The sequence below is a fragment of the Mustela nigripes genome, chromosome 2, assembly GCF_022355385.1.
Source record: "Mustela nigripes isolate SB6536 chromosome 2, MUSNIG.SB6536, whole genome shotgun sequence".
In the NCBI taxonomy this organism is placed as follows: domain Eukaryota; kingdom Metazoa; phylum Chordata; class Mammalia; order Carnivora; family Mustelidae; genus Mustela; species Mustela nigripes.
In genome coordinates, this window is record NC_081558.1 from 25,107,124 (window position 1) to 25,134,755 (window position 27,632).

The window sequence follows — 27,632 nt, forward strand, 5'->3', positions numbered from 1 at the left end:
ATGTGAGGTGATGGATATGTTAATTCGCTTGATTGTGACTATTTCACAGTGTATGCATATATCAAATCAAGTTGTACACTTTAAATATATACAAATTTTAATTGTCAGTTATACCTTAATAAAGCTGGAAAAAATTACTGATGCAACCTAAGTCTCCCTTCTATATTGGTTTTAAGTAGCTTCTCTTCCTGTATTTACAGGGGTTGCTAAGATCCTCCTCATTTTTTTCTTTGCTATTTACAGAAGACAAAAGAACAAAAAGAGTAGTGCTTATCTTTTTTTGCTTAAATCTGTTTTTCAGTCTCCCAGATCTCAGTTATATAGCTGTATGTTGGATTCTCTTTTCCATAAGTTACTGGTGAATTCTCTTTTCATAGTGCTTTTCTTTTTCTGCTGGGAGAAGTTCCTGAGTAACTACAACACCTATCTGCATTTCTGGTTTTTCCCCTACCTCACAGGTTGAATTACTGTCATTGTCATAGTGTCTTCTTTAAACACAACTGAACTTGCATCATCAAGTTAAACACGTATGGTCAGAGTACTTTCTTAATTTTTTTCAAAATCCCTTCTGCAATTTTTTGAATCTGTGTAAGGAATATAAAGTAAAAATGTTTACCAGCTCAATTTCTTAAGCTTATAGGAGGAGAAATGAAAGAAATATTTATGATTCTGTGTCATGAGTAATTTACAGATTCCAAATGCTTATGCATTTGTCTCACAAATTAGTTGAAATATTAAACATTTAAAAATTTTTTTAACAGGTATTTCTACATGTGAGAACCAGAGTAGTGACACACTAAAGGGTGTATAGAGTATTGGTGTTAGGTAGCATATTTTATAACTTAAAATGTTACTTTTCTCTGGTTCTATCTGGCCTTGGATCTTGGCCCCATATAAATGGTAAACTCAGCCAATATTAAAAAATGCTTTGGACTTTGTTTATATTATGAAAAATATTGGTAGAATTAAAACTTGTTAAAAGAGCCAGCTTGCTACATAAAAATGTTTGAGACATGAAGACTATTCTTCAATCTATTAAAAATAATCTGATCCAATAAATGCTTGGGGAATTATTTGGGCTAGATTGCTTTGTCCTGAAGTAACTGAATATGATTGAATGTTTATTTGGTAGGTCATGATTTTTTGCTGGTTCCATTCATTTTTTTTTTTTTTTCCTGCTGTTCAGCTACAAAAAATAATCAGGGGCTGCCTGGGCGGCTCTATCATTGAAGCATCCTACTCCTGGTTTGGGCTCAGGTCATGACATCAGGGTTGTGAGATCAAGGCCTGCTCTGAGCTGGTTGTGGACCCCGCGAGGGATTCTCCCTCTCCCTTTCCCGGGCCCCGCCCCCCCAAAAGTAATCAGACTTGAGCTGAATATATACGTACTTATGCCAGATCATTGCCCTTTTCCCCCTTCTTATTAAATATTTTTAGAAGATTTTTTTTTTTTGGTATATTTTTTTCTCTTGTAAGTTGAATGTGGTGGGATAATTCTACTTAAATTAGAACTCCAGTTAGTAGGTTTCTATTTAGCAAGGATTTATTAAAGCTGTAAAATTTTAGTGGAGTGCCGTTCTTGGCACTCGTATTTCTTCTGTGACTGCGAGGGAAAAATGAGTAAAGCCTAGGCCTTATTTTCTGAATGTGGGGTTATCAGTCAGGTAAATAATTACAATAAAGTAGAATATAATGTATGCTGTGGTAGTTCTATAAAAGGCAGAGAACACTGCAAAGAGCATCTCTTTGTGGTTTGCGGAGACCAGGGAAAGCTTCGTAAAACAAGGTGACATTTTAATTAGAACTTAAAAGATGAGGCAGATATTTATAGGTAAGTAGGTATGGGAGTATATTCTAACCTTAGAAAATAGCAAAACACCAAGATAGCATATTGCATTTGGGTAATAGTGGGTATCTTGGGGAAGTGTAGAACATAAAGCTTGGAAGGAAGGGAGCCTTACAGAGTTTAGATGTGTACTCAGACAGTTTGAACTTCCTTGATTTATGTATATGAGCATTAAAGAATTTTTGAAAAGAGAAGTCCATACAGTATAATTTGTGTTGTAGGAAAGGGCTTCAGACAGTGTGGTGAAGGGCAGATTATAATGGGGACACCAGTCATGGACCAGTTACAGTTCAGGGAGAGTCTTAGGTGTTCCTGAATATGTGTAGTGGTTAGTGAAATGGGGAAAAGGGGACAGAAATGGGAGACTTTCAGGATATGTTAATGGTATGCACTGTACTTATTAGTAGTTTGAATGAGCAATTGATTAGAGATAGGAAATGTTCAACTATCAGTGACCCAAAAAAGGCCAATGGGAATCAGAGAAAGGTGACATCACAGTAGCTGTAGTTAGAGACTGAGGAGGTAGGGCTCAGCTGTGTAAGCTGTATGCAATCTGCTGATAATTTGCTTAATCCACATAGTAAAGTAAAAACTAGAGTGAACTATCTAAAAGTTGGAAAATTTAATGTAAATCTGGCTTTTTTGGTTCTCTTGAAATATTGGGTAATCTAGCAAGTAGACTAAAATTCCTCTTTGGAGGTGTAGGCTGGTTCTGAGTTGTGGCTGCCTCCTTTAGATGGAAAAATGATTTTCAGCTCATCCCAGTTCCTACCAAGCCTAATTTACAGTAGGTATTTGAGGTTGCCATCTCTCTTAGAGAATTAGTTGTATTAAAATAGCCTTAGTAGCACCTGGTTGGCACAGCCACTTTAACGTCCCACTCGGTTTTGGCTTGGTCATGACCTCAGAGCTGTGAGGTCAAGCCCTACACTGGGCTCTGTGTTCATTGAGGAGTCTGCTTGAGACTCTCTCCCTCCCTCTCCCTGGATCCCCCCCTTGTCTACTCTAAAATAAATAAATAAATCTTAAAAAATGCCATAAGTTGGGAGGGTAAAAAGGCATTTTCCATTGTGGTACTGGTGTTATTAAAAGCCTAAGGCCAGGAACAAATAGGATGTAGATGAGATGAAGAGGAAAATAAGCAGATCTTGTGGCTGATAGTACAGGTACATTTTGAATAGTAGGCTGAAATGGGATTGGCTGTTGGTCTACGTATGGTTATATATTTTGTAAGTTACGAAGGACAGGGAGAGTTGGGATGTAAGCTGGATGAAAGTCATGTGGCATCTACCTCACTCTTTGACGGCAAGTATGTTACTAATCTTTATCTAACACTTTTCCATATTGGTGAGCACATAAAAAGCAACAGTGAATTTTGATTGAATGACCGTTGAATTATTTTAGTTTAATTGGGTTTGCCAAATGTACAGTAGATTAAATAGAGGAAAGATATGAGATAGGCAGGGTATAATCTAGTAATGTTGTAGTGAAATCCTGAATTTAGGCTTATAATCCTGTAAATGGTGAGAAAAAGATATTTGGAAGGAAGAAATGACCAATACTTGTGCATAAGCTAAAGAAGACCATGAGGATAAAGTTACTGGTTACTGCTTACTGGTCTGAGAGATTAGAAAACAGTGCCACAGAAATGGGATATTTTAAAAGAGGGAACAAGTATGGGAGAGAAAGATAATTCAGTTTTAAAATGGTATAGTTGAGGATAATAAAAAATTTACTGAACACCTACTCTGTTCCACTCCGTGTTTTGTACTGGGGTTATAGATAGCAGTGGACAAAGTATACAAAAATTTCTGCCCTAGGGAGTTTGCATTGGAAAAGGAGTTAAATGGACATACATTTAGCAAAATAAATGTAGTCTGGGGTTTTGCAAAGCATATATGTTAGAACAGAGGAGTTGAGAATACAGGATGGTGGTGGTTTTGGTTAATTGTGGAATTTAAGATTGGTAAGGGAGGACAAGAAGAAGGTGGTAGGATAAATAGATCATAGATCCCAGCTGAGTTAAAGAATTATCAGAATTGGGATATGCAAGAAAAGTGAGCTGGGAAACATTGGGTGTTGGTCATTGTGCCATACTTGAAACAGATCATGGAGGGATTGTAGTTAAGAGTAGTTACAAGGTTAGTATAAGCTGTCACTATGAGAATAAGTAGCTGAGGTAGCATGGAGGACAAGAATATAGGAGCAGAGTTCAAGGAAATGAGAGGCCAGGAAATTGAAAGAATGATCGATGTGGATATGAAAGCACTAATAATTAAGATAGGAGTTATGTTAGAGGGACGTTGACCCACAAGAAATAACTAACCTACGTTACTAACTCACAGGTCTATAGATATCTATAAAGAAAAGAGGTGGTCTGAGTGACATAATCATGACATGAGATTCAAAGTCGAAGTAGAATGGAGATTCCTGTAACAACTAGAATCAAACTTCTGAATTCATTATGTTGAAATAAAATCGTAATTTCCAGTTGTTGATGAAGCTTTCAAGTGAAGATTTGGAAAAGTTAAATGTTAGTGTCTCATGGAGATAGTGTCTTAACAGCAAAATGGAAAAAAGTTTAGAGGCCTGACGTCACAGATTATATAAAGATAATTGTTGATTTTTCACGGACTATTATAAAGAATAAATTTTTGGTGTTTTAACAGATGGGAAATAAGACCAAGCTTGCAAAATGTCCTTTAAGAACAAAACAAACTGGATACATTCTCAAATCAACACAAAATACTTGTATCAGGAGTGGAAAACTTTTGCAAAAGAAGAGAATGGGCTCAGAAACTTCACTGGCAAAAGGTGAAAAAAATAGTATGACTTTTTCACCCACTAAGGATTTATGCAAGCAGTGTATAGATAAAGACTGTCTTTATGTCCAGAAAGAGATTTCATCTGCAACCCCCAATATACAGAAGACTAGAAACACCATAAATACATCTGTAGTAGCTAAACAGAAGCTTTGCAAAAAACACATCACAGCTGAAAATATGAAGAGCAGTTTGGTGTGTCTAACACAAGACCAACTACAACAGATTTTGATGACTGTGAACCAAGGAAATAAATCTGTTCCCCTGATTGAAAATGGAAAGGAAGAAAAAAGTAAGGTTTTTCTGAAGTTTTAATTAATATTAATTTTACCAGTATGTGTTTTAGAATTTCTCATTCTTTGGATTTTACATAACTTTGCCTCTGAAATTCTAATTTACCATGTAGCAGTCTTTTAAAATATTCTTTTAGAGAATATTCTCATGCAAAATTACTTTTATAGCTGTAATATGCCATATTTTAAGGTTAATGCTCAGAATATTACAATCATGTTACAATAGCCTTAAGAAACCCAGTTCTATGGATTCTAGAGTAAAGATCTTAGTACGAAAAGATGTTGTACTTATTCCGAAATGTAGAAAGCTTTACTTACATTAAAAATAATTTCATAGGGGCACCAGGGTGGCTCAGTGGGTTAAAGCCTCTGTCTTCGGCTCAGGTCATGATCCCAGGGTCCTTGGATCCAGCCCTGCATCAGGCTCTCTGCTCAGTGGGGAGCCTGCTTTCCCCTCTCTCTCTCTGCCTGCTGCTCTGCCTACTTGTGATCTCTCTCTCTGCCAAATAAATAATAAAATCTTTAAAAAAATAATTATATAAAATGTTCTAAAAAATCAGTATAGTATTTCTAGTAAAAATTGGAGAAACCTTATTTTGAATATTTGACTTGAGTTGCTGAAAAGGATTATTTTCCTGGCCCCTGCGTTGTACTTTTCCTGACCCTTAATCCCTGCTAAGGATTGGCAGCACTGTCTTTTTAACCAATATAAAATACAGACTTGGGGGCCGCCTGGGTGGCTCAGTGGGTTAAGCCTTTGCCTTCGGCTCAGGTCATGATCTAAGGGTCCTGGGATTGAGCCCCCATTGGACTCTGCTCAACGGGGAACTTGCTCCCCCCCCACCTGCCTCTGCCTACTTGTGATCTCTGTCTGTCAAATAAATAAATAAAATCTTAAAAAGAAAATACAGATTTGGAAGGAATAGAACAATGTTACATGTCTTCGGTTTCATTAGCCAGAGCATTGTATTATGTTTTTAAAAGTCTTCTGATTTCTTTAGTGTTGAGCTAGGAATTAATATGAATAGAAATGTCATTAAAATTTTGTTAGGCAATAATGAAATAAATAAAAATAACATTAACAGTCACCAGGAGGAGGTCCCACAATAATCTGGGGATTAGGTAAGCTTCTGTGTATTCCCAGGGTGTTCAAGTTCAAGTAATTTGTCTTGGTTTAGATTATTCTTTGCAAAATGAGGGAGCTGGGTCTTTAAAGCTAGAATTGTAGCCTAGAGAACAAAAGATAAAAACTTAACGCATGTAATGAGAGAGAATGTCAACAAAGTTGAAGGTAGAATTTGTCTAATCATACAGTGACCTGCATATTAAATATACTTTCTCCTCGGAGCGCCTGTGTGGCTCAGTGGATTAAGCCTCTGCCTTCGGCTTAGGTCATAATCTCAGGGTCCTGGGATCAGTCCCACATCAGGCTCTCTGCTCAGCGAGGAGCTTGCTTCCTCCCCCCACCCCGCCTGCTTGTGTTATCTCTGTCAAATAAATAAAATCTTTAAAAAATATATATGTGTGTGTATATATATATACACACACACACTTTATCCTCATTGGGAAAACTAGCACATTAAGAAGAACTAGAACAGTTTCTGAGCCAAGCATAGAGCCTATATGAAATATTTGGAATAGATATAATGGAGGTATAGATGAAATATTTGGAATAGATATAATGGAGGTATAGATGAAATATTTGGAATAGATATAATGGAGGTATAGAGATGGTTTTTCATTGATTTTCCAGCTAAATGAGAAAAATAAAGACAAGGTGATGAGTTTTTCATAAACCTATTTGCATTTATTCTTTAAGTTCTGATTTGTGTTTTATATTATTGGTAAAAATACTGTTAGCAAGAGTAAATAGAAGATTTTTGTTGTTGTTTGTTTTCATATTGGACACATGAGGTTATATAGCAATGGCCATATCACTGGACCATTTAACCTCTGGGCTCAGTTTCCTTTTTTGACAAAAGGGAATCATAATACCCACTAAAGGACTGCTGTGAGAGGTGATTACTTTGTTAATGTGTAAGGCAGTGTTTCTAAAGTGTGTAGTAGTATGCCAAAATAAGGTATTGTAATACATGCGATTTTAGTGTTCATTTTAAAACGTTCATTTTTACCCCCTAGGTCAGGGCAGTCTACATTTAAACGATATTTCCAATCAGCCAGAGGATGAGAACGTTATGGGAGTATTCCAGAAAACTGAGACGCTTTCATCTCTCCTAGATGAAAATAAATCTGTTTTAAGTACAAATCAAGAGACATCTAAGCAGTATGAGCAGAAAATTGCCATGTATGTAATTCATATCCGTTATGGTGGAGTCGCCTTGTGAAAATGGTTTTGCTTTTCTTTGAATTTCATGTGAAATTTTCAGTCTGAAGACTGAAAGCTATTTAAGTTTATTACTTAATATTTATGGAGTAGCTTGTATAGAAACATACAAGATTTCTGTTATTTTTTTGTGTTGTTTTAGAGAGAATGTGTGGAAACCAGCTGACATATTCAGTACTCTGGGGGAAAGAGAACGTGACAGAAGCTTGTTGGAAGCAAAAAAAGCCCAGTGGAGAAAAGAGCTTGGTAGATAATTGTTATGCCTTTTATTATAGTTTTGTTGAGGTTGAAATAGATTTTTTCAGTATGATTTTATAAAAATTTTTCGTTTTATAACATTTACCATCTAGACTAATTTGTTGAAATATGTAGAAAGCGTTGTGGTTTTATATTTCTTTAGGTTGTGACTTTTGTCTGGTAGTCTCTTGGTGTGTACTAGAAGACCAGAGGTGAGCAGTAAGCCTTACTGTCTTCAGTATCATTCCGGAGCTCAAAGATTGCTAAACTTTTCTCATTTCCTGAGAATCCATTTTCATATTTCTCCATTGAAGAAATCATATGGATTTAAAGATGGTTTGATTTAAAAATAGAGTTCATTCTTTAAAATAAAACATTCTGACCAAGAATCATTAATACGGTATCAGTAAGTATATTCCATACAAAAACAAACTTATTGCTCTTTTTCAGCCAAAGACCTTGTAACAGAAAAAATTATCTTTTCTATGAGAGTCTTAAAATATTTATAGTAACTAAGAACTCTTGCTTCTTCTTGGGCTAGATTTATGGTCTGCATGTCAGAATTTGGAAAATATGTGAAGTAACAGTTATACTTCCCTTTTTTTTTTTTTTAAAGATTTTATTTATTTATTTGAGAGAGAATGAGTGAGAGAGAGCATGAGAGAGGAGAAGGTCAGAGGGAGAAGCAGACTCCTCGAGGAGCTGGGAGCTCGATGCGGGACTCGATCCTGGAAGTCTGGGATCATGACCTGAGCTGAGGCAGTCGCTCAACCAACTGAGCCACCCAGGCGCCCCGGCAGTTGTACTTCTTAAGAATAACTGTACTAAAAGCATAAAGATGGGCTTTACCCATCTTTATGGTTAGGAAATACCTCATAGGAAATCCTATGAGGCAGTCATAACACTGTGGAGACAGGTGATAGTAAAAAAGAGATAAGCAGAAGAAAACAGGCATGAATTGGTGTTGGAAGTCAAGGTAACAGAGAAGTTTGAAGAAATTAAATGTATAGTAGCAGTATCTGAAGGTTTGGAGATTTGATGTGTGTATATCATACTTTTAGTTTTAAATATTTTCTTTCAGTACAAATTTAGCTTATCAAACTATAATACCAAACTTCTGAAGTTGGATGGAACTACTTGGAAACGACTGAAGTATTTTATGCTTTATTATGTAAAAGATTTACTTTCTTATATTTGATCCTGTTTAAAAAACTGATCTCTCTTTATTGAAGTCATGCTTTCATTAATATTCTTGAAATTTAAGTTTATATATCTCCAAAGTTTTAAGAACTACTGATGCTTTTCAGGCCTAGTTTTTATATCAGTTTGTTAGTTTTTACTCTTCAGCAGTTATGAATAACAAAGGCTAATATTTATTTCATATTACTTTGAGCTAGACCCTGTACTGGAAGGGACACTTCACATTTTACAGAAGAAACTGAGTTTTAAGAATGCTAATGGCAATTTGCCCACAGTTGCATAGCTAGGAAGTGGTTGAACTTGGATTTGATTCTAGGATCCTTGATTTTTATTGCTAATTATAATAAACATTTTATATCCATTGTGCTATACTTAAGTTTGGTTCTGGTTAAATGTTTTTTTCCATATCTCTTAAAATTCTTCTCTGTCTTGTGAGTTAATCTCCTTAAAAAACAATTTTGATTAGATCTGTATTGGAATCTCCGCTCTTTAAGAAGGTCATGATTTGTTTACATGATTTTTTTTTTACAGTTTTTTTACATTTTTTAAAAAAGGACATTATTTACAGATGAACAGGTTGCTTTAAAGAAGAAAGAAAAAGAAGCTTCTGAAAAATGGAACAATCCTTGGAAAAAATTTGACAGTGATAAAATAGTATGGGAAAAATTTCAAATTCTTGACCAGCCTAAGGTAAGAATATCAAAATGAAGCATTTATGGAATATAAGACATTTTAATTTTACTTCTTAAAATGCTAAGCCATATTTATATCATAAAGCTTTTTAAAAATTATCTTTCCTATGTTACTGTAAAACAATGTTATTTTGAATTTAATTATGACCTCATCTGGTATCTATTTGCATTCTGTAAATTCTTACTATGTAGGTAATTGTAGAGGCCTGAGGCACCTTGTTTAGGCTCTTGTAAAAGAGCTCTACAAATTTTTAGATGACCACGAAACTCTTACCACTGACATGTGGTATCTGCCACAAGGTTATATCAAACATAAGTGATTGCTTATCAAGCACAAGTATACACCAGGTGTCCCTCAGGTAGTGTTTTAGTGACCTTTTAAGTTTTGTCTGTGCTTAATACTATACAGAGAAAAAGTACCTTTGTTTTCTCTTTGTTTTTAGACTTGTGCTAGCTCTTCCAGCATTCTGTCACAGTCTCCCAGTCAGATAACAGTGGTCCAGACTGAAGGGCACCCACTACCTAGAGCTAGTCAGATTTTAGAGGTAAGTCATAGGTGTCACTACTTTGAATATATAAGCCCTTTAATACTTGATCTTTATATTACCTATTTTCCTTAAAAGAGTGGACCTTAATACTCTTATTTTTAAATATAGGTTAATTTTTACTGAATGCACTATGCTCCTTAAATTTAAAAAAGTTATGAACTGTTTCTTTTATATGCATGTAGTAATTGTTCGTTCCTAGTGAACACTTGCTTTTAACAAATGTATTCTGAAAATAGAATAGTAACCTAAAGGGGATGATTCTGACAGGAGACATTTTCAGCACTGGTAGATTTCTTATAGAATCCCTCCAAGTTAGATTGTTTGTATGGCTTTCATGGCTGTTTGTTCTGCTCCATATAGAGCTGACTGCCTATATCATAGAGTTTTATAGTTGTTGATAATTTTACATTAATGAAGGAATGAAATCTGAATTATATTTTTCCACGTTCCGAAAAGCACTTTGACTATTGAAAGGCAGTAAATTAGCCTTGATAGAAGACATTTTGCAAAAATCTATAGTTCTGGATGATAGGTTTTTTTGTTTGTTTTTGTTATGGATGATTAGTTTTTTTTAAAGTGGGGGAGCAGCAGCGGTAGAGGGAGAGAGTATCTTCAGCAAGCTTCACTCTCATCACTCTGAGATCATGACCCAAGGCAAAATCAAGTGTTGGACACTTAATTGAGTGAGCCAGTCAGGCACCCCTGCATGATAATTTTGTAAAGTTTAAAAATTAATGCATGCTAATACTACTAAAAACTTCAGCTAAAGCTATTCATGAAGTTGGTAGGAATCAGTTGTTAGTTTATTTACATTTCAACATTAAGATCGAAGAATCTTTAATACTAAAGATATTAAGGTATTCTCAGTTTGCAAAAAAGTCTGTGTTGAAATGTAGTATATTATTTATTGCTTAATTTGCACTATTTTTAAGGTTATTTGTGTAATTCATAGTATGATTGCTAATACAAATAAATAGCCATTTGAGACTATTTTTAGGTGTTTTTACATTTTGTATATATTTTTAAATGCTAGCATGCATCTTTTTTTATAATCCAAAAAACCAATAAAATTATTTATATTTTGCAGTAGAGATGGGAGTTGGGGATGGGAGAAAGACTAAAAAGAAAAATACACACTAAATATAAGGCCGGACAACCCGTGGTTAAAGAATATGATTATCTACTCATCTTCATAGTATTTAAGTACAGTTTTTATGCATTTTTATATGCGTGTGGTAAGATATTGGAGAGATGCTATTGATGGGAAGTGAATTTAACTGTGTAACTAAAAAACCCCCCTTCTTAAATGTCTGAAAACGGTTTCAGAAATCCAAGCCATAGCCAGAACTATTTATATTATTTGAATATCAAACTTTTCATGTAATTAAGAGGAGCAGAAATTTGGTTACAGGCAGAATCACCAAGGCCAATTTTGTTAAAACACAAGGTAGTGTATATAAAGTGCTTAGAACAGTGACTGACAACTAGCAAGTGTGAAGGTTTACTCTATTTATAACTTAACAAAGCAGATCCATTTGGGGCTATGCGACTGTTACGGGTCTGTCATCTCAACTGCTTTCCTTCCTCTCTTCTTGATTCTCAGTCTTACACGTCCTCCCCCAGTGGAATTGCCCCTATATTGTTCAGCCCAAACATTCTTTTATACTGTGTAATTTTGAACTATTCTGCGTTTAAGTTTCTTTTGCTACCACTATACCATAGTTCTGCATTTGTTCAGTAAAAAATTCTATTTTCATTCCTTTTGTTTTTTTAAATTTTATTTACTTGTTTGACAGAGAGACAGAGTGACAAAGGGAGCACAAGCATGGGGAGTGGGAGAGGGAGAGGGAGAAGCAGGCTTCCCACTGAGCAGGGAGTCTGATGTGGGGCTCGATCCCAGGACCCTGGGATCATGACCTGAGCCGAAGGCAGATGCCTAATGACTGAGCCACCCAGGCACTCCCTATTTTAATTCCTTTTCAACCTTTTTTTTTTTTTTTATTGTGGCAAAAGATACATAACATAGAATTTACCATTTTAATTATTTTTAAATGTGCCATATTGAGAGATTAAGTACATTCACATTGTCAGGCAACCATTACTACTGTCCACCTCCAGAATTTTTTCATCTCTGCAAACTGAAACTGTATCCATTAAACACTCCCCATTTTTCCCTCCCCCGACTGCTGGAAACCATTCTAGTTTGCCTATGATTTTGACTATTCTGAATAACTTTAAGTAGAATCCTGTAATATTTGCCTTTTGGTGTCTGACAAAGTTCATTTATCTTAATGTTTTCAGGGTTCATCCATGTTCTACACTGTATCAGAATTTCATTCCTTTTTAAGGCTAAATAATATTTCATTGTATTTATAACAATTGCATTTTGTTTATCCATTCAGATGTTGATGGACATTTGAGTTATTACCTCTTTTTGGCTACTGTGGAATAATGCTGCTATAAACATTACGTATAATCTCTTTGAGGCTTTGTTCTTAGTACTTTTGGCTATATACCCATAAGTGGAATTGTTGGATCCTATGGTATTTTATATTTAATTTTTTGGTTAAGCTTTTATCAATTTACTTTCCTATTTAAGAAGAGGGAGAAAAAAATAAAGAGTTTTTGTGGGGTGCCTGGGTGGGTCTGTTAGTTAAGCGTCTGCCTTGGGCTCAAGTCATGATCCCAGGGTCCCCGGATCGAGTCCCGCATTGGGCTCCCTGCTCAGTGGGGAGCCTGCTTCTCCTTCTTCCACTCTCCCTGCTTGTACTCTCTCTCTGTCAAGTAAATAAATAAAATCTTAAAAAAAAATTTTGTGTTTGTTTTTTTGAGAGAGACCACATGCAAGCTCGTGGGGTATGAGGGGGAGCATGGAGAGTGGAGGAGCAGAGGCAGAAAGAGAGAATCTTAAGCAGGCTCCACACCTACTTTGGAGCCACATGTGGGTCTTGATCTCATGACCCTGAGATCATGACCTGAGCTGAAGTCAAGAGTTGGATGCTTAACTGACTGAGTGACCCAGGCACCCCAGACTTCTACCAATTTTCATTTGGCAGTTCTATGTTTAATTACTATCCTGTTTTCCATAGTTGCTACACTATTGTACATTTCCATCAGCAATGCACAAAGGTTCTGATTTCTTCACATTCTCAACTTTGTTTTTAAATAATAGATGACTTCTAATAGGTGTGAAGTAGTAGTAGCTCTTTGTAGTGTTGATTTATATTTCCTTTAATAATTTGTAATGTTGAACATTTTTTCATAGCTTATTGGCTATCTCTGTATGTTCTTTGGAGAAGTATAAATTTTTTGCCCATTGAAAAAAAATTGTTTTCATTGTTATAGGCATTCTTTTTTTTTTAATTTTTATTTCTATATGTGGGAGAGCATGAGAGGGGAGAGGGTCAGAGGGAGAAGCAGATTCCTGCTGAGCAGGGAGCCCAGTGCAGGACTCCCATCCTGGGACTCTAGCATCATGACCTGAGCCCAATGCTGTTGCTTAACCAACTGAGCCCAGGTGCCCTGAGTTGTAGGCATTCTTTATAAATTTTGCATACCTGATCAGATATATTGTTTGCAAATATTTTGTATCATGCTTCATTTTACCTTTTCATTTGCTTGATAGAGCCCTTTAATGCACAAAAGCTTTTAATTTTGATGAAGTCCATTTTATGTTTTTGTTTTTGTTTTTTTCCTTTGTTGCCTGTGCTTTTGATATCCTGTCTAATAAATCATTGCCAAATCTGGTAGGGAGCTTTTCTATGTTTTCTTCTAAGAGTTTTAAGAGTTTTATAGTTTCAGCTCTTATGTTTAGGTCTTTGATCCATTTAGAGTTATTTTTTGTATGTAATATAAGACAGGATTTTTTTTCTTTTCCATATTTTGCATTTATATCCAGTTTTCTCAGTGCCATTTGTTTGAAAAGATTATTCTTTCCCAATTGAATGGTCTTGGCACATTTGTCAAAAATCATTTGACTGTTTATAGGAGTATTTAATTCTGGGCTGTCCATTCTAGTCCGTTGTTCTGTATGTCTCTTTATGTCATTGTCTCACTGTTTTAATTATCATACCTTTGTAGTAGGTTTTAAAAGCATTTATTCTCCAGTTTTTGTTCTTTTTCAAGATTGTTGTAGCTATTCAGGGTTTCTTGAGATACCATGGGAATCTTAGGGTAGATTTTTTTCATTTCTGCAAAGTACAGCAAGTTTTTCATAGAGGTTACTTTGAATCTGTAGATTGCACTAGGTGATCTTTTTTTTTTTTTTTTTGTAAAGATTTCATTTATTTATTTGACAGATGGAGATTACAAGTAGGCAGAGAGGCAGGCAAGAGAGAGGGGGGAAGCAGACTCCCTGCTGAGAGCCTGATGTGGGGCTCGATCCCATGACCCTGAGATCATGACCTGAGCCCAAGGCAGAGACTTAACTCACTGAGCCACCCAGGCGCCCCTGTTGACAATACTGTCTTTTGATTCATGGATGCAATATCTTTCCATTTATTTGTGACTTCTTTAATGTCTTTTAGCAATGTTTTTTGTTTCCCATGTACACAACTTGTTGCCTACTTATTCCTAGGTATTTTATTCTTTTTGGTGCTATTACACATGGAATTGTTTTCCTAATTTCCTTTTCCCAGATTGTTCATCATTAGTATATAGAAATGTGATTAGTTTTTCTGTGTTTGTGTTGTATCCTGCAACTTTGCTGTATTTGTTTATTTCTAATATTTTATTTCTTGTGTAGAATCTTGAGGGTGATGATTATTGTATGGCACATGAACTTGTAGATCTTTCTGGAACTATATTGTTTTCTTAATGAGTAGATACATAAAACACTGGTCTGCATTAATAAGACATTCATATGTATGCATAATCCTGCCTGGGTAATATGTATGTATAATTTCCTTTTTTGACTTTTACTTTGAAAAATGCTATGTAATATTTCTGGCGTGCAAAAGGATATAAAGGATAATACAAAACACATTTCTACCCATGTCCTGTCCCAGAAACAGTGCAGTATAGAATAGTATAGTTTAGAGTTCATGCATTTTTATGGATTTCTATCAGTAATGGGCCAAGCTTTTTTTTAAGATTTTATTTACTCATTTAAGAGAGAGAGAGCACAGGGAGGGAGAGTGGCAGAGGGAGAGGGAGAAGTGGGCTCTCCACTGAGCAGGGAACCTGATGCAGGGTTCGATCCCAGGACCCTGGGATTATGAACTGAGCTGAAGGCAGTTGCCTACTAACTAAGCCACCCAGGCACCCCAAGATTTTTTCTTTTATAAAGATTTTGTTTATTTATATATATAGAGAGAGAATGAGCAGGAAAAGTGCCAGAGGGAGGGGGAGAAGCACACTCCTCCCTGAGCAGGGAGCTGGATGTGGGGCTGAGCCAAAGGCAGACGCTTAACCAACTGAGCCACCCAGGCACCCAGGACAAGAATTTTTAAAAATACAGTCCACAGCCCAGTAGAATGAAAATGGAATACATATAACCATTATGTTCCTTCTCTTGTCAGTTTACTTCTGAATCTTGACAATAATGTTTGTGGATTGTGAGGCTCTTCCCACAGCAGAACTGGGATGTGACTAAGTTATAACTTAGTCCCAATCCATTGATGGCCTTATTTCAGGACAAAGAAATACTGTAGCCTGACCAAAATGAGCCAGTACTGGCGAGAGCCTTTTCCTCTCTACACAGGCAGTCTTGAACTCAAGGGAACTCTATCTCAGTTCTCCAAAATTGAACTCCCTAGGAAGAGACCTTCCTTATTCAAAACTAGGAGGGTCTCTTGGCCTTGCCAAAAAGATGTAATGGTTAACTAGAATAAGTAAATGGAATTGTTTAAAGGCTTGTTAGGCTCCAAAAGTATACTAGGCACTTCACAGACTTGTGCATCCAGTTTTAGAATAAGAGCCAAATATACTAACACTTAAACAGGTGCAGGAGAGCACTAAGAGTAACTTACACATCCTGACTACCTGTAACAATAGGCTGGATAGGTCTTTGTTCAAGGAGGGATATATAGGGAAAAATGGAGACTATGAAAATTTCACACTAGAAAGAGAGATATTCCTGCTGAGTACTCAGAAAAATCTCAAATAAGAAATATGTCTCATTTTGTGAACTAAGAAATTTTTTAAGAAAACACTGACTTAGTTTTTATTTATTCCTATCTTATTCCACAAAGGACTTGAAATGATTTAGGAAATCTGTATACAAGAATAGACCCAAGATGAGAGTAGTAGAAAACTAAGAATACAGTAGAAGGAAAGAAAAAAGATTTAGCAATGAAATAAATTGAAATCACAGGAGGGAGAGGAAATCACTGTGGGGACACTCCATGAATATAGGTAAAATTTTGTTTTTAAAGATTTTTATTTATTTGAAAGAGAGGTAGAGGGAGTATGAGTAGGCTGAGGGGCAGAGGGAAAGGGAATGGGACAAGCAGATTACCCATGGAGTGTGGAGCCTAATGCAGAGTTCAGTCCCAGGAATATAAGATCATGACTTGAGCAAAGTCAGACACTTAACTGACTGAGCCATCCAGGTGCCCCAAATAGACATAGAATTTTTAAATGAAAGTCTGGCAGAGAAGATTACAAATAGCTTATAAAGATACAACCTTGAATGATATGCTTTTTTGAAAAAGAAAACAGCAAATAGATAGCTGTTAATAGGTATCAGAGAAAAAACTTCCCTAGATCAGAAAAAAAATTAAATGAAAGAGGCTGATTTGAAGAGACATCCTGATAACTGTTAAAATTTATTGAACAAGTATAGGCTTCTTCAGGCATTTAAAATAAGAAGACCGGGAACAAAGCTCATATTAACCTTAGATTTCTTCTCTGTAGATAATAGAACAGTGTTCTTAAAGGTTTATTTGTTTGTTGTTAACATACGTATTATTTGCTTCAGGGGTACAGGTCTGTGATTCATTAATTCATAGCACTCACCATAACACATACCCTCCCCAAAAACCATCTCCAGCCACCCCATCCCTCCCATTCCCCTCCCCTCAAACAACCCTCAGTTTGTTTTCTGAGATGATGAGTCTCTTATGGTTTGTCTCCCTCTCTGGTTTCGTCTTCTTTCATTTTTCCCTCCCTTCCCCTATGATCCTCTGTCCTGTTTCTCACATTCTTCAGATCAGTGAGATCATATGATAATTGGCTTTCTCTGATTGACTTATTTTGCTTAGCAAAATAGCCTCTAATTCCATCCACGTTGTTGCAAATAGCAAGATACTGAGTTTCTTGATGGCTGCATAATATTCCATACATCTATATACATACATGTATATATATGTATACACACACAAACACACACACACACACACACACGACATCATCTTTATCCATTCATCTGTTGATGGACATCTAGGCTCTTTTCCATAGTTTGGCTATTGTGGACATGGCTGCTATAAACATTGGGATGCACATGCCTCCTCAGATCACTACATTTGTATCATTGGGTAAATACCCAATAGTATAATTGCTGGGTCATAGGGTAGCTCTATTCTCAACTCTTTGAGGAACCTCCCTACTGTTTTCCAGAGTGGCTGCCCCAACTTGCATTCCCACCAACAATGTAGGAGGGCTTCCCTTTCTCTGCATCCTGGCCAACTCCTGTCATTTCCTGACTGGTTAACTTTAGCCATACTGACTAATGTGAAGTGGTAACTCACTGTGGTTTTGATTTGTATCTCCCTGATCCTGAGTGATGTGGAGCACTTTTTCCTGTGTCTGTTGGCCATTTGGATGTCGTCTTTGCCGAAACATCTGTTCATGTCTTCTGCCCATTTCTTGATTGTATTGTTTGTTCTTTGGGTGTTGAGTTTGGTAAGTTCTTTATACGCTTTGGATACTAACCCTTTTTGAGACATGTCATTTGCAAATATCTTCTCCCATTCTGTTGGTTGTCTTTTGGTTTTGTTAACTGTTTCCTTTGTTGTGCAAATGATTTTGATCTTGATGAAGTCCCAGTAGTTCATTTTTGCCCTTGCTTCCCTTGCCTCTGGCGGTGTTTCTAGGAAGAAGATGCTGTGGCTGAGGTGGAGGTGGCTGCCTGTGTTCTCCTCAAGGATTTTTGAAGGATTCCTGTCTCACATTGAGGCCTTTCATCCATTTTGAGTCTGTTTTTTGTGTGTGGTGTAAGGAAGTGGCCCAGTTTCATTCTTCTGCATTTGGCTGTCCAATTCTCCCAGCACCATTTGTTGAAGAGACTCATTTTTCCATTGGACATTCTTTCCCGCTTTGTCAGTGATCAGTTGATCATAGAATTGCGGGTGCATTTCTGGGTTCTCTGTTCTGTTCCATTGATCTATGTGTCTGTTTTTGTGCCAGGATCATACTGTCTTGATGATTACAGTTTTGTAATAGAGCTTGAATTCTGGAATTGTGATGCCACCAACTTTGGTTTTCTTTTTCAACATTCCTCTGGCTATTTGGGATCTTTTCTGGTTCTGTACAACTTTTAGGGTTATTTGTTCCATTTCTTTGAAAAAGTTGGAGGTATTTTGATAGGGATTGCATTAAATGTGTGATTGTTCTAGGTAGCATAGACATTGTCACTATGTTTGTTCTTCCAGTCCATGAGCATGGAACGTTTTTCCATTTCTTTGTGTCCTTCAGTCTTTCATGAGTGCTCTATATAGGTTTTTGAGTACAGATTCTTTGCCTCCTTGGTTAGGTTCATTCATAGGTATCTTATGGTTTTGGGTGCAATTGTAGATGGGATCGACTTTTTAATTTCTCTTTCTTCTGTCTTGTTGTTGGTATATAGAAATACAACTGATTTCTCTGCATTTATTTTATGTCCTGATATTCTACTGAATTCCTGCAGGAGTTCTAGCAGTTTTGGAGTAGAGTCTTTTGGGTTTTCCACATAAAGTATCATGTTATATGCAAAGAGTGAGAGTTTGAATTCTTTGCTGATTTGGGTGCCTTTTATTTCATTTTGTTGTCTGATTGCCAAGGCTAGGACTTCTAGTACTGTGTTGAATAACAGTGGTGATAGTGGACAGCCCTGCCGTGTTCCTGACCTTTGGGGAAAATCTCTCAGTTTTTCCCAATTGAGAATGTTAATCGCTATGGGATTTCATAGATGGCTTTGATGATATTGAGGTATGTACCCTCTATCTGTACACTTTGAAGAGTTTCGATCATGAAAGGATGCTGTACTTTGTCAAATGCTTTTTCAGCATCTATTGAGAGTACCATATGGTTCTTGTTCTTTTTTTTATTAATGTATTGTATCACATTGATTGATTTGCAGATGTTGATCCAACCTTGCAGCCCAGGAATAAATCCCACTTGGTCCTGGTGAATAATCCTTTTAATGTACTGTTGGATCCTATTGGTTAGTATTTTGGTGAGAATTTTCACATCTGTGTTCATCAAAGATATTGGTTTGTAATTCTCCCTTTTGATGGGGTCTTTGTCTGGTTTCAGGATCAAGGTAATGCTGGCCTCATAAAATGAGTTTGGAAGTTCTTCCATTTCTGTTTTTTGGAACAGTTTTAGGAGAATAGGTATTAATTCTTCTTTAAATGTTTGTTAGAATCCCCCTGGGCAGCCATCTGGCCCTGGGCTCTTGTTTGTTGAGAGATTTTTGATGACTTCTTTAATCTCCTTACTGGTTATGGGTCTGTTCAGGTTTTCTGTTTCTTCCTGGTTCAGTTTTGGTAGTTTATATGTCTGTAGGAATGCATCCATTTCTTTCAGAGCTGGCATATAGCTGCTTATAATATGTTTTTATAATTGTATTTTTTTGGTGGTGTTTGTGATCTCTCCTTTTTCTTTTTCTTAAAAATTTTTTTCCTTTTTTTTTTTTTTAAAGATTTATTCATTAATTTGAGAGAGAGAGAGAGCAAGCACAAGTGAGAGAGGAGAAGCAGAAGGAGCAGGCAGAGGGAGAGGGAGAAGAAGACTCCCTCCTGAGCAGGGGGCCCAATGTGGGACTCCATCCCTGGACCCCTGGGATTGTGACCCAAACCCAAGGAGACGCTTAACCAACAGGAGCACCTGTCCAATAGGAGGACCCACAGGTGCTCCCGTGATCTCTTCTGTTTCATTCATGATTTTACTTATTTGGGTCCTTTCTCTTTTCTTTTTGATAAATCTGGCCAGGTGTTTATTAGTCTTATTAATTCTTTCAGAGAACTAGCTCCTAGTTTGGGGGATCTGTTGGTTTCTATTTCATTGATTTCTACTCTGGTCTTTATTATTTCTCTTCTCCTGCTGGGTTTAGGCTTTGCCATTGTTTCTCCAGCTCTTTAGGTGTCCTTAGGTCTTTGTGGATAGGTCTGCTGCCAATCTAATGTTTCAACCTTTGTAGTTTACAGACCCTTTGTTCCTCCGGATGCTTTCAGGATTTTCTCTTTGTCTCTGACATTTATAAGTGTTACTATTACATGTCAGGGTGTTCACCCATTTTTAGTGATTTTGAGGGGGATTCTTTGTGCCTCCTGGATTTAAAAAAAAAATTATTCAAGATTCCATTTATTAATTTGACAGGGAGAGATCACAAGTAGGCAGAGGAGCAGGCGGAGGGGTGGAGGGAAGCAGGCTCCCCGCTGAGCAAAGAGCCTTATGGGGAGCTCCATCCCAGGACCCTGGGATCATGACCTGAGCTGAATGTGGAGGCTTAACCCACTTAGCCACTCAGGTGGCCTGCCTCCTGGATTTTGATGCCTGTTTCCTTCTTTAATTTAGGGAAGTTCTCTGCTATAATTTACTACAGTAAACCTTCTGCCCCTCTCTCTTCCTTCTTCTTCTGGGATCCCAATTATTCTAATATTCTTTTGCTTTATGTTATTACTTACCTCTTGAATTCTCCCCTCACGATCCAGTAGTTTATCTCTCTTTTTCTTACTTTATTCTCTATCATTTGGTCTTCTATATCACTAATTTTTTTTTAAAGATTTTATTTATTTGACAGAGAGAGATCACAAGTAGGCAGAGAGGCAGGCAGAGAGAGAGAGAGAGGAGGAAGCAGGCTCCCTGCTGAGCAGAGAGCCCAATGCGGGACTTGATCCCAGGACCCCAAGATCATGACCTGAGCCGAAGGCAGCGGCTTAACCACTGAGCCACCCAGGCACCCTATATCACTAATTTTCCCTTCCGCTTCATTTATCCTAGAGTTAGAGCCTTCATGTTTGATTGCACTTCATTAATTGCTTTTTTTATTTCAACTTGGTTAGATTTTATTTCTCCAGAAATGGATTCTCTAGTATCTTCGGTGCTTTCTTCAAGCTCAGCTAGTATCTTTACAGTCATCATTCTGAATCTAGTTCTGACATCTTAATAATGTCCCTGATGATTAGGTCCCTGACATTTGGCACCACCTCTTCTTTTTTTTTGAGGTGAGTTTTCCCATTTTGTCATTTTGTCCAGAGAATACATGGTCGAGAGAAAAAAATGCTAAAAGGGTAACAACGACCCCAGAAAAATATACACTAAACAAATCAGAAGAGACCTGTAACTGCGGAGGAGGGAGGGGAACAACAAGAAAAAGAATATGATTAGGCTGGTGAATAGAACGGAGCTGCACAGTAGATTTTGTGTATATTTTGATATGTTTGAACAAACTGCCCCTAAAATTTTAAGGAAAGAAAAACTTATATACATATATTCAAAAATAAGGGTAAATACAATGTAGGGATGGACTATGACTGTAAAAATGAACATGTAAGAAGATTTTTAAAAAGGAATTGATAAGAAGTTGGTTTGAAAGAAGAATGAAACATAATTTACAAAAAATGAATGTGATCAGGCGGGTGAATAGAATAAAACTATGTATTAGATTTAGGGTGTATTTTGGTCTGTTAGAAGAAACTGCATCCCAAACTTAAAGAAAGAAAAACTTATATACAAAAAGTAAAGTTATATACAATGAAGGGATAGAATATGACTGTAAAAATGAATATTAAAAAGATTTTAAAGAAGCAGTTGATAAGAAGTTGGTTGGAAGAGGAAAGAGGAAACATTCTTTAGAAAATCTAAAAAAAATTAAAAAAAAAACTTAGTTCTATTCCTCTGGCTCTGGAGTTTTGTGGTTCTGATTGTTTGGTATACTTGGTCTTTGTTGGATTTTTTTTTTTTTTTTTTTAAGATTTTATTTATTTGAGAGAGAGGATGAGAGGAGAGCAGTCAGTGGGAAAAACAGACTCCCTGCCAAGCGGGGAGTCCAATGTGGGACTCGATCCTGGAACTCCAGGATCATGACCTGAGCTGAAGGCAGTCGCTTAACCAACTGAACCACCCAGGCGCCCTTGGTTGAATGTTCTTGCTGATTTTCTTGGAGAGGGGCCTGTTGCAGTGATTCTCCAATGTCTTTGCCTGGGTGAAATTTCACTGTCCTTGTTGGGCCAGGCTGAGTAACCTGCTCAGGTTTGCTTTTGGTAGCTTTTGTTCCCTGAAATCTTTCTACATGTACAGCTTTGGAGGATGAGAATGAGAATGGTGGCGTTCCAATATCCAGCCCCAGAGATGCTTCAGACTCAAGGCCCCACTCCTCAGTGAGCCCTCAGAGAAAAGCAGTTAATCACTCCTGTCTCCTGCACTCTGAGCTCACCTGGCCTGTGACTGAGCATTTCTGTCTCTGGCACAGGACCTTGTTTGGAGTTTACAAACCTAGCAGATTCCTGCAGTGTGCTCCTGTGCTATTCCTTCTAGGGGAGGAAGGGGAATCTCTCTGGATCTGCCACTTGTTCACTCTGTGCTTGAAGAGTAGTGGCCTGACTGTGCCACGGATCATGGTTAATGGCAACCCCAAGCTGAGAGCCCCCTCCTCGGCTCCCGTCTTTGCAGCCAGCTTCCTTCCTCCAATATGTGGGGGCTGTGGCACACTCAGGCATACCTGGTCTTTCTATGACCCTGAGGATCCTGAGACCACAATGTCCCAGCGAGAGTTCCAACCCCCGCTTAGCCACTGGAGTGATGTCCCTCCATGGAGCAGACTTCTAAAAGTTTTGATTTTGTGCTCCACTGCTCTGTCACTTACCAGGAGCCAGCTGATGGAGGTTCCCCCCATCAGCTGTCGTCTGTCTTCCCAGATATTGCCTTGGATTCACTTCTCTGCATGTCCTACCTTCCAGAAAGTAGTCCTTTTTATGTTGATATCATTGCTGCTATTCTTTTCTTCGATCTCCTGTTGAGTTTGTAGATGTTTAGAATGGTTTGAATTCCCCTTGTACAGGTTTAATAGGTACACTGAGACAAAGAATTTAATGCCTAAACAGCACGTTCACATGTAAAGGGACCATAAAGTTATGTTCAGACCTATAAGAATTTATAAAATATTCTTCCCAAAGATCTTTCTTTGGTTTTTTTTAAAGCAGTTTTTAAAGATTATTCCTCGGTCAGAAAAGTGAATCAGAATTAAAACATAATAAGGAATTTATGGTTTTAAAAAAGGGAATATATAGCTAACACAAAGTTTCTATAAGACTTTGTGAAATAAGGTAAATTGCAAAAAAATACATACAGTGTCACCATTTCCATGTTTAAAGGAAAAAAAATCTGGAAGACCTATTAACAAATACAAATATGTAAAAGAAAGCAGATTGTTGGCATTGTCTAAGTCTAAGAGTAATGGAAACAAAGGGGACCTTTCCACTTTTGTTCTTTATGCTTTTGTTTGTTTTATGCCTTATATTTTTATGTTGATATGTTGCGTGATCTCTCTGTAAAGACAGTTAATTATGATTCTGAAACCCGGATAAAGGTTTAAGAATATGGAAAGCAAAGATAATCACTGCTTTAAGTATAAAGAGACTATCTACTAATGTAACCTGTACAACAGAAACAAAAAATAAGCTCCGAAATGTCAGAAATCTTTTATTTAAAAGCAGAGGTATGAGAACTGCCCCCTCCCCCGCAGACCTGCTGCTTAAAAGAGATACACTTAATAATAGAATTATACATTATTAAAAATAGATAACATAAAATCAAAATTTAAAAAAAATGCAAAAGGCAAAATTGCTTGTAATTTTAGAAACATTACTTTGGGAGAGAAAGCTGTTAACTTATTTTTTTTAATGTAGGCTCTATGCCTAGGGTGGAGCCCCGTATGAGACTTGAACACATGCCCCTAGGGATGTTTGACTGAGTCACCCAGGCACCCCCATAACAAATTATTTTTGATGAAAAGTAGAGTCAATAACAAAGATGTAAGAATAATATTTTTGTGATTCATAAGCCAAAAATAAGTAGGAGAAATTGAGGCACATTTTTACTGGGGTATTATCAGAGTATTTAGACCATAAAAGTATCAGTGATTTTATTTTCTACAAATACAAATACCAAATTTTTAAATGTCAACAGAACATTTACAAAATTTGCTGTAATGTTATAAGAAAAACATAACCAAAAATTAAAGTCAAGCAGAAAATATTGACAATAAATAAGCTTTTACAAACTTAAAAATACTAAGATCCCATGATCAAGATACTGAACCTTGGTTATAAACTGCTAGTATCTCCCCTTAAGGTCATTTTTTGAGATAATAGGAAAACGAGGGAAGGATACTTTTTTGATTTGTTGGATTGGTAGGTGGCCTGTGATAGAAATTAACTCAGCATCTCTGTGGGAAAGGAAAATAAGAAATGAATTTTTAGAATTCTGTTCTTGTTGAAATGCTTTCCCCCATCCCCTGATGTCATTGTCTTAAACAGTGCCTCACTTCCCATTAACTGTAAATTGGATCTCTGTTCTAGCTGTCCTCTAGAATAAAATCCTGGGCCAGTCCTTGCTTAAATCTTACTTCTATGCAGGAACATGGAAAATCAGGTGGAGACTACTCTACTCCTTCCTATTGATACTCACTTGTCTCGTGAATTACAATAACAGTCTAAGGAATGCTCCCAAAAAAGAAGCTCTGGGGGGAGTGATTGTAGTTTAACACCCTAAGTTTCAACCCTAGGGCTAGTCTGCTCTTTGCCATTCCTCCCACTGAATATTTGGCTGTTCATTGCTGGACAAGTTTGGTTGATAGTGCCAGGAAAAAAAATGAACTGCTGCAAATAACAAAAATGTTGGAGGAACACAGCTATTTCAAAGGAAGCAGTGTAGATAGAGTATATCAGAGTCTAACAGAAGCAAAAATATTAGGACAGATAAATCGATAAATTTAGTCTAAAGAACATAATAAAAGAAGTTAGGGAAAGTGTTACAATAAGAACATAGAACAAACAACCATGCAGAAAATTTAAGTGTGAAACATAAAAAAAAGTGTAAAATACAATAGATGTGAAATAGTGGGAATGATAGAGCTAGGGAGTAAATAAATAATTGGTAGGGCCTATTTAGAAAATATCTTGGAAAGGACAAATAGGGAAAAAAATTTAAGGCAGAATGAGAATGAAAATAGAAATGCTGACTTTTCCCTCCAAACAAGAGCGACATTGGGAGAAGAGAGGAAATACTTGAAAAAGTAATTGAGATCTGTATGTTAACTGACCTCAGATTTAAAGGGCTAGAAAGCACCCCAAAAAGAAAATAAGGAAGACTTCACTACACATACTAACCTGAAATTTAAGAATATGGAAGACCCAGAAATTCTAAAAGCCTGCAGAAAGAAAGAACAAGCAATATATAAGAGAACAAATATGAGCTTTTTTTTTTTTTCCCCCGGCAGTAGCACTGGGTATAAGATAACTATTAAAATTTAGAATTTAATATCTAGCCAAACTGTCATTGAAATGAGAGTAGATAATATTTCCAGGCATTAAAGTGCTCTGAGGATTTTTACTAAAAGGTGACACTGAAAACAGGTTTGAATGAAGTGCTTAACCAAAAATGTAAGGTAAATTAAGGGATGCTGGAAGAGATTTGTGATTATTTACCTTAGTAGAGTGGATTGTTACTTTTATAACAAATAAAGAAGGTCTAGTTAATACCAGTCTTGATGGGTTGGCAGAGGAAGGCAAGGTCAAAGGATATGAGAGCATTTTAAAGTTCTTATTAGAAGATGATATCTTTGACGTCAAAAATTTAGAGAGAGTCTTAAAAATAAAGTGAGATAAAGTGGAATGTAAGATTAAGATAGAAATAGGACCAAATACATCAATAAATATAATAAATCTAAGTGAACCAAAACTCACCAATTAAGAAAATACTAATTAACATAAAGAAATCTAGATACTTTCTAGAATCCAAGACACACTTAAAGCATAGGAATGCAGCAAGGTTTAAAATAATAGGATTAAAAAAAAAGAAATGCTAAATAAAATAAAATTGTTATTGCTACACTAATAAAAATAAGATCATTATTAGGTTGGTGAGGGTTGTAAATATAGATAGAAGATTTAGGAAATCAAGAAATAGCAATTTTTAACATGCATGAATCTGATAAAATAAATGAAGCAAAAATTAGATTTAAATAAATGAAAACTTCAATATCTAAATTTCTCAATTGAGAAATTGCTAAACAGATTGTTTTCAAAGATTTATTTACTTATTTATTTATTTTAGAAAGTGAGAAAGATCATGAGTGGGAGGGGCAGGGGCAGAGACAGGACAGACATTTCATCAAAGAAGACATACTCCAGACAGCCAATAGATGTATGAAGAGATACTCAGCATCACTCAGCATCTGGGAAATGCAAATGAAAAGTTAATGAGATATCACCTCACACATGTCAGAATGGCTAAAATCAAAAATACAAGAAACAACAAGTATTGGCATGGATGTGGAGAAATAGGAATTGTCACATGCTCTTGGTAGGAATGCAAACTTGTGCAGCCACTGTGGAAAAGACTATGCTTAGAAAATGAAATATAGGGCGCCTGGGTGGCTCAGTGGGTTAAGCCGCTGCCTTCGGCTCAGGTCATGATCTCAGGGTCCTGGGATCGAGTCCCGCATCGGGGTCTCTGCTCAGCAGGGAGCCTGTTTCCTCCTCTCTCTCTCTCTCTCTGCCTGCCTCTGCCTACTTGTGATCTCTCTCTGTCAAATAAATAAATAAAATCTTTAAAAAAAAAAGAAAGAAAATGAAATATAGAACTACCATATGACCCAGAAATTGCAGAACTGGGTTTTTACTCAAAGAATAAGAAAACACTAATTTGAATAGGTAGGTGCACCCCTATGTTCATTGCAGCATTATTTACAACGTCCAAATTGTGGAAGCAGCCCAAGTATCCATAGATGAATGGATAAAGAAGATATGGTATATGTACAATGGAATATAACCCAGCTATAAAAAAGAATGAAATCTTGCCATTTGCAACAACATGGAGCTAGAGAGTAAAATGCTAAGCAAAGTAAGTCAGAGAAGGACAGATACCATATTATTTCACTCAAATGTGTATGTAAAAAAAATTAAAAGGTAAACTGAAAAAACAGATTTGAAATCAAATCTGGTTAAATCATATGTAAGAAACGTGAACAGAGTTCTAAGGTGATTGAGTGCTGTGTTCAGAATGTAAGGAGTTCAAAGAGCCATTTGTTTTTCTTTTCCATTTTCATCCTTAAGATAACATTTTTTTTTAATATAATTTTTTATTTTTTATAAACATATATTTTTATCCCCAGGGGTACAGGTCTGTGAATCACCAGGTTTACACACTTCACAGCACTCACCAAAACACATACCCTCCCCAATGTCCATAATCCCACCCCCTTCTCCCAAACCCCCTCCCCCCAGCA

At 36.6% G+C, this 27,632-nt stretch overlaps 1 protein-coding gene across 8 annotated transcripts in view; it reads left to right on the forward strand.

Moving 5' to 3' along the window:
• CCDC66 (coiled-coil domain containing 66) overlaps window positions 1-27,632 on the forward strand; it is a 67,500-nt gene that overhangs the window by 4,344 nt on the left and 35,524 nt on the right. For 6 of the 8 annotated variants that reach the window (XM_059389987.1, XM_059389988.1, XM_059389992.1 and 3 more), the window contains 5 exons: window positions 4,516-4,960; window positions 7,101-7,266; window positions 7,448-7,551; window positions 9,311-9,432; window positions 9,878-9,979. In XM_059389987.1, the coding sequence (XP_059245970.1) occupies window positions 4,516-4,960; window positions 7,101-7,266; window positions 7,448-7,551; window positions 9,311-9,432; window positions 9,878-9,979 (939 nt within the window). The remainder of the gene's footprint in view (window positions 1-4,515; window positions 4,961-7,100; window positions 7,267-7,447; window positions 7,552-9,310; window positions 9,433-9,877; window positions 9,980-27,632) is intronic. The other 2 variants (XM_059389994.1, XM_059389995.1) reach the window with 2 other exon arrangements.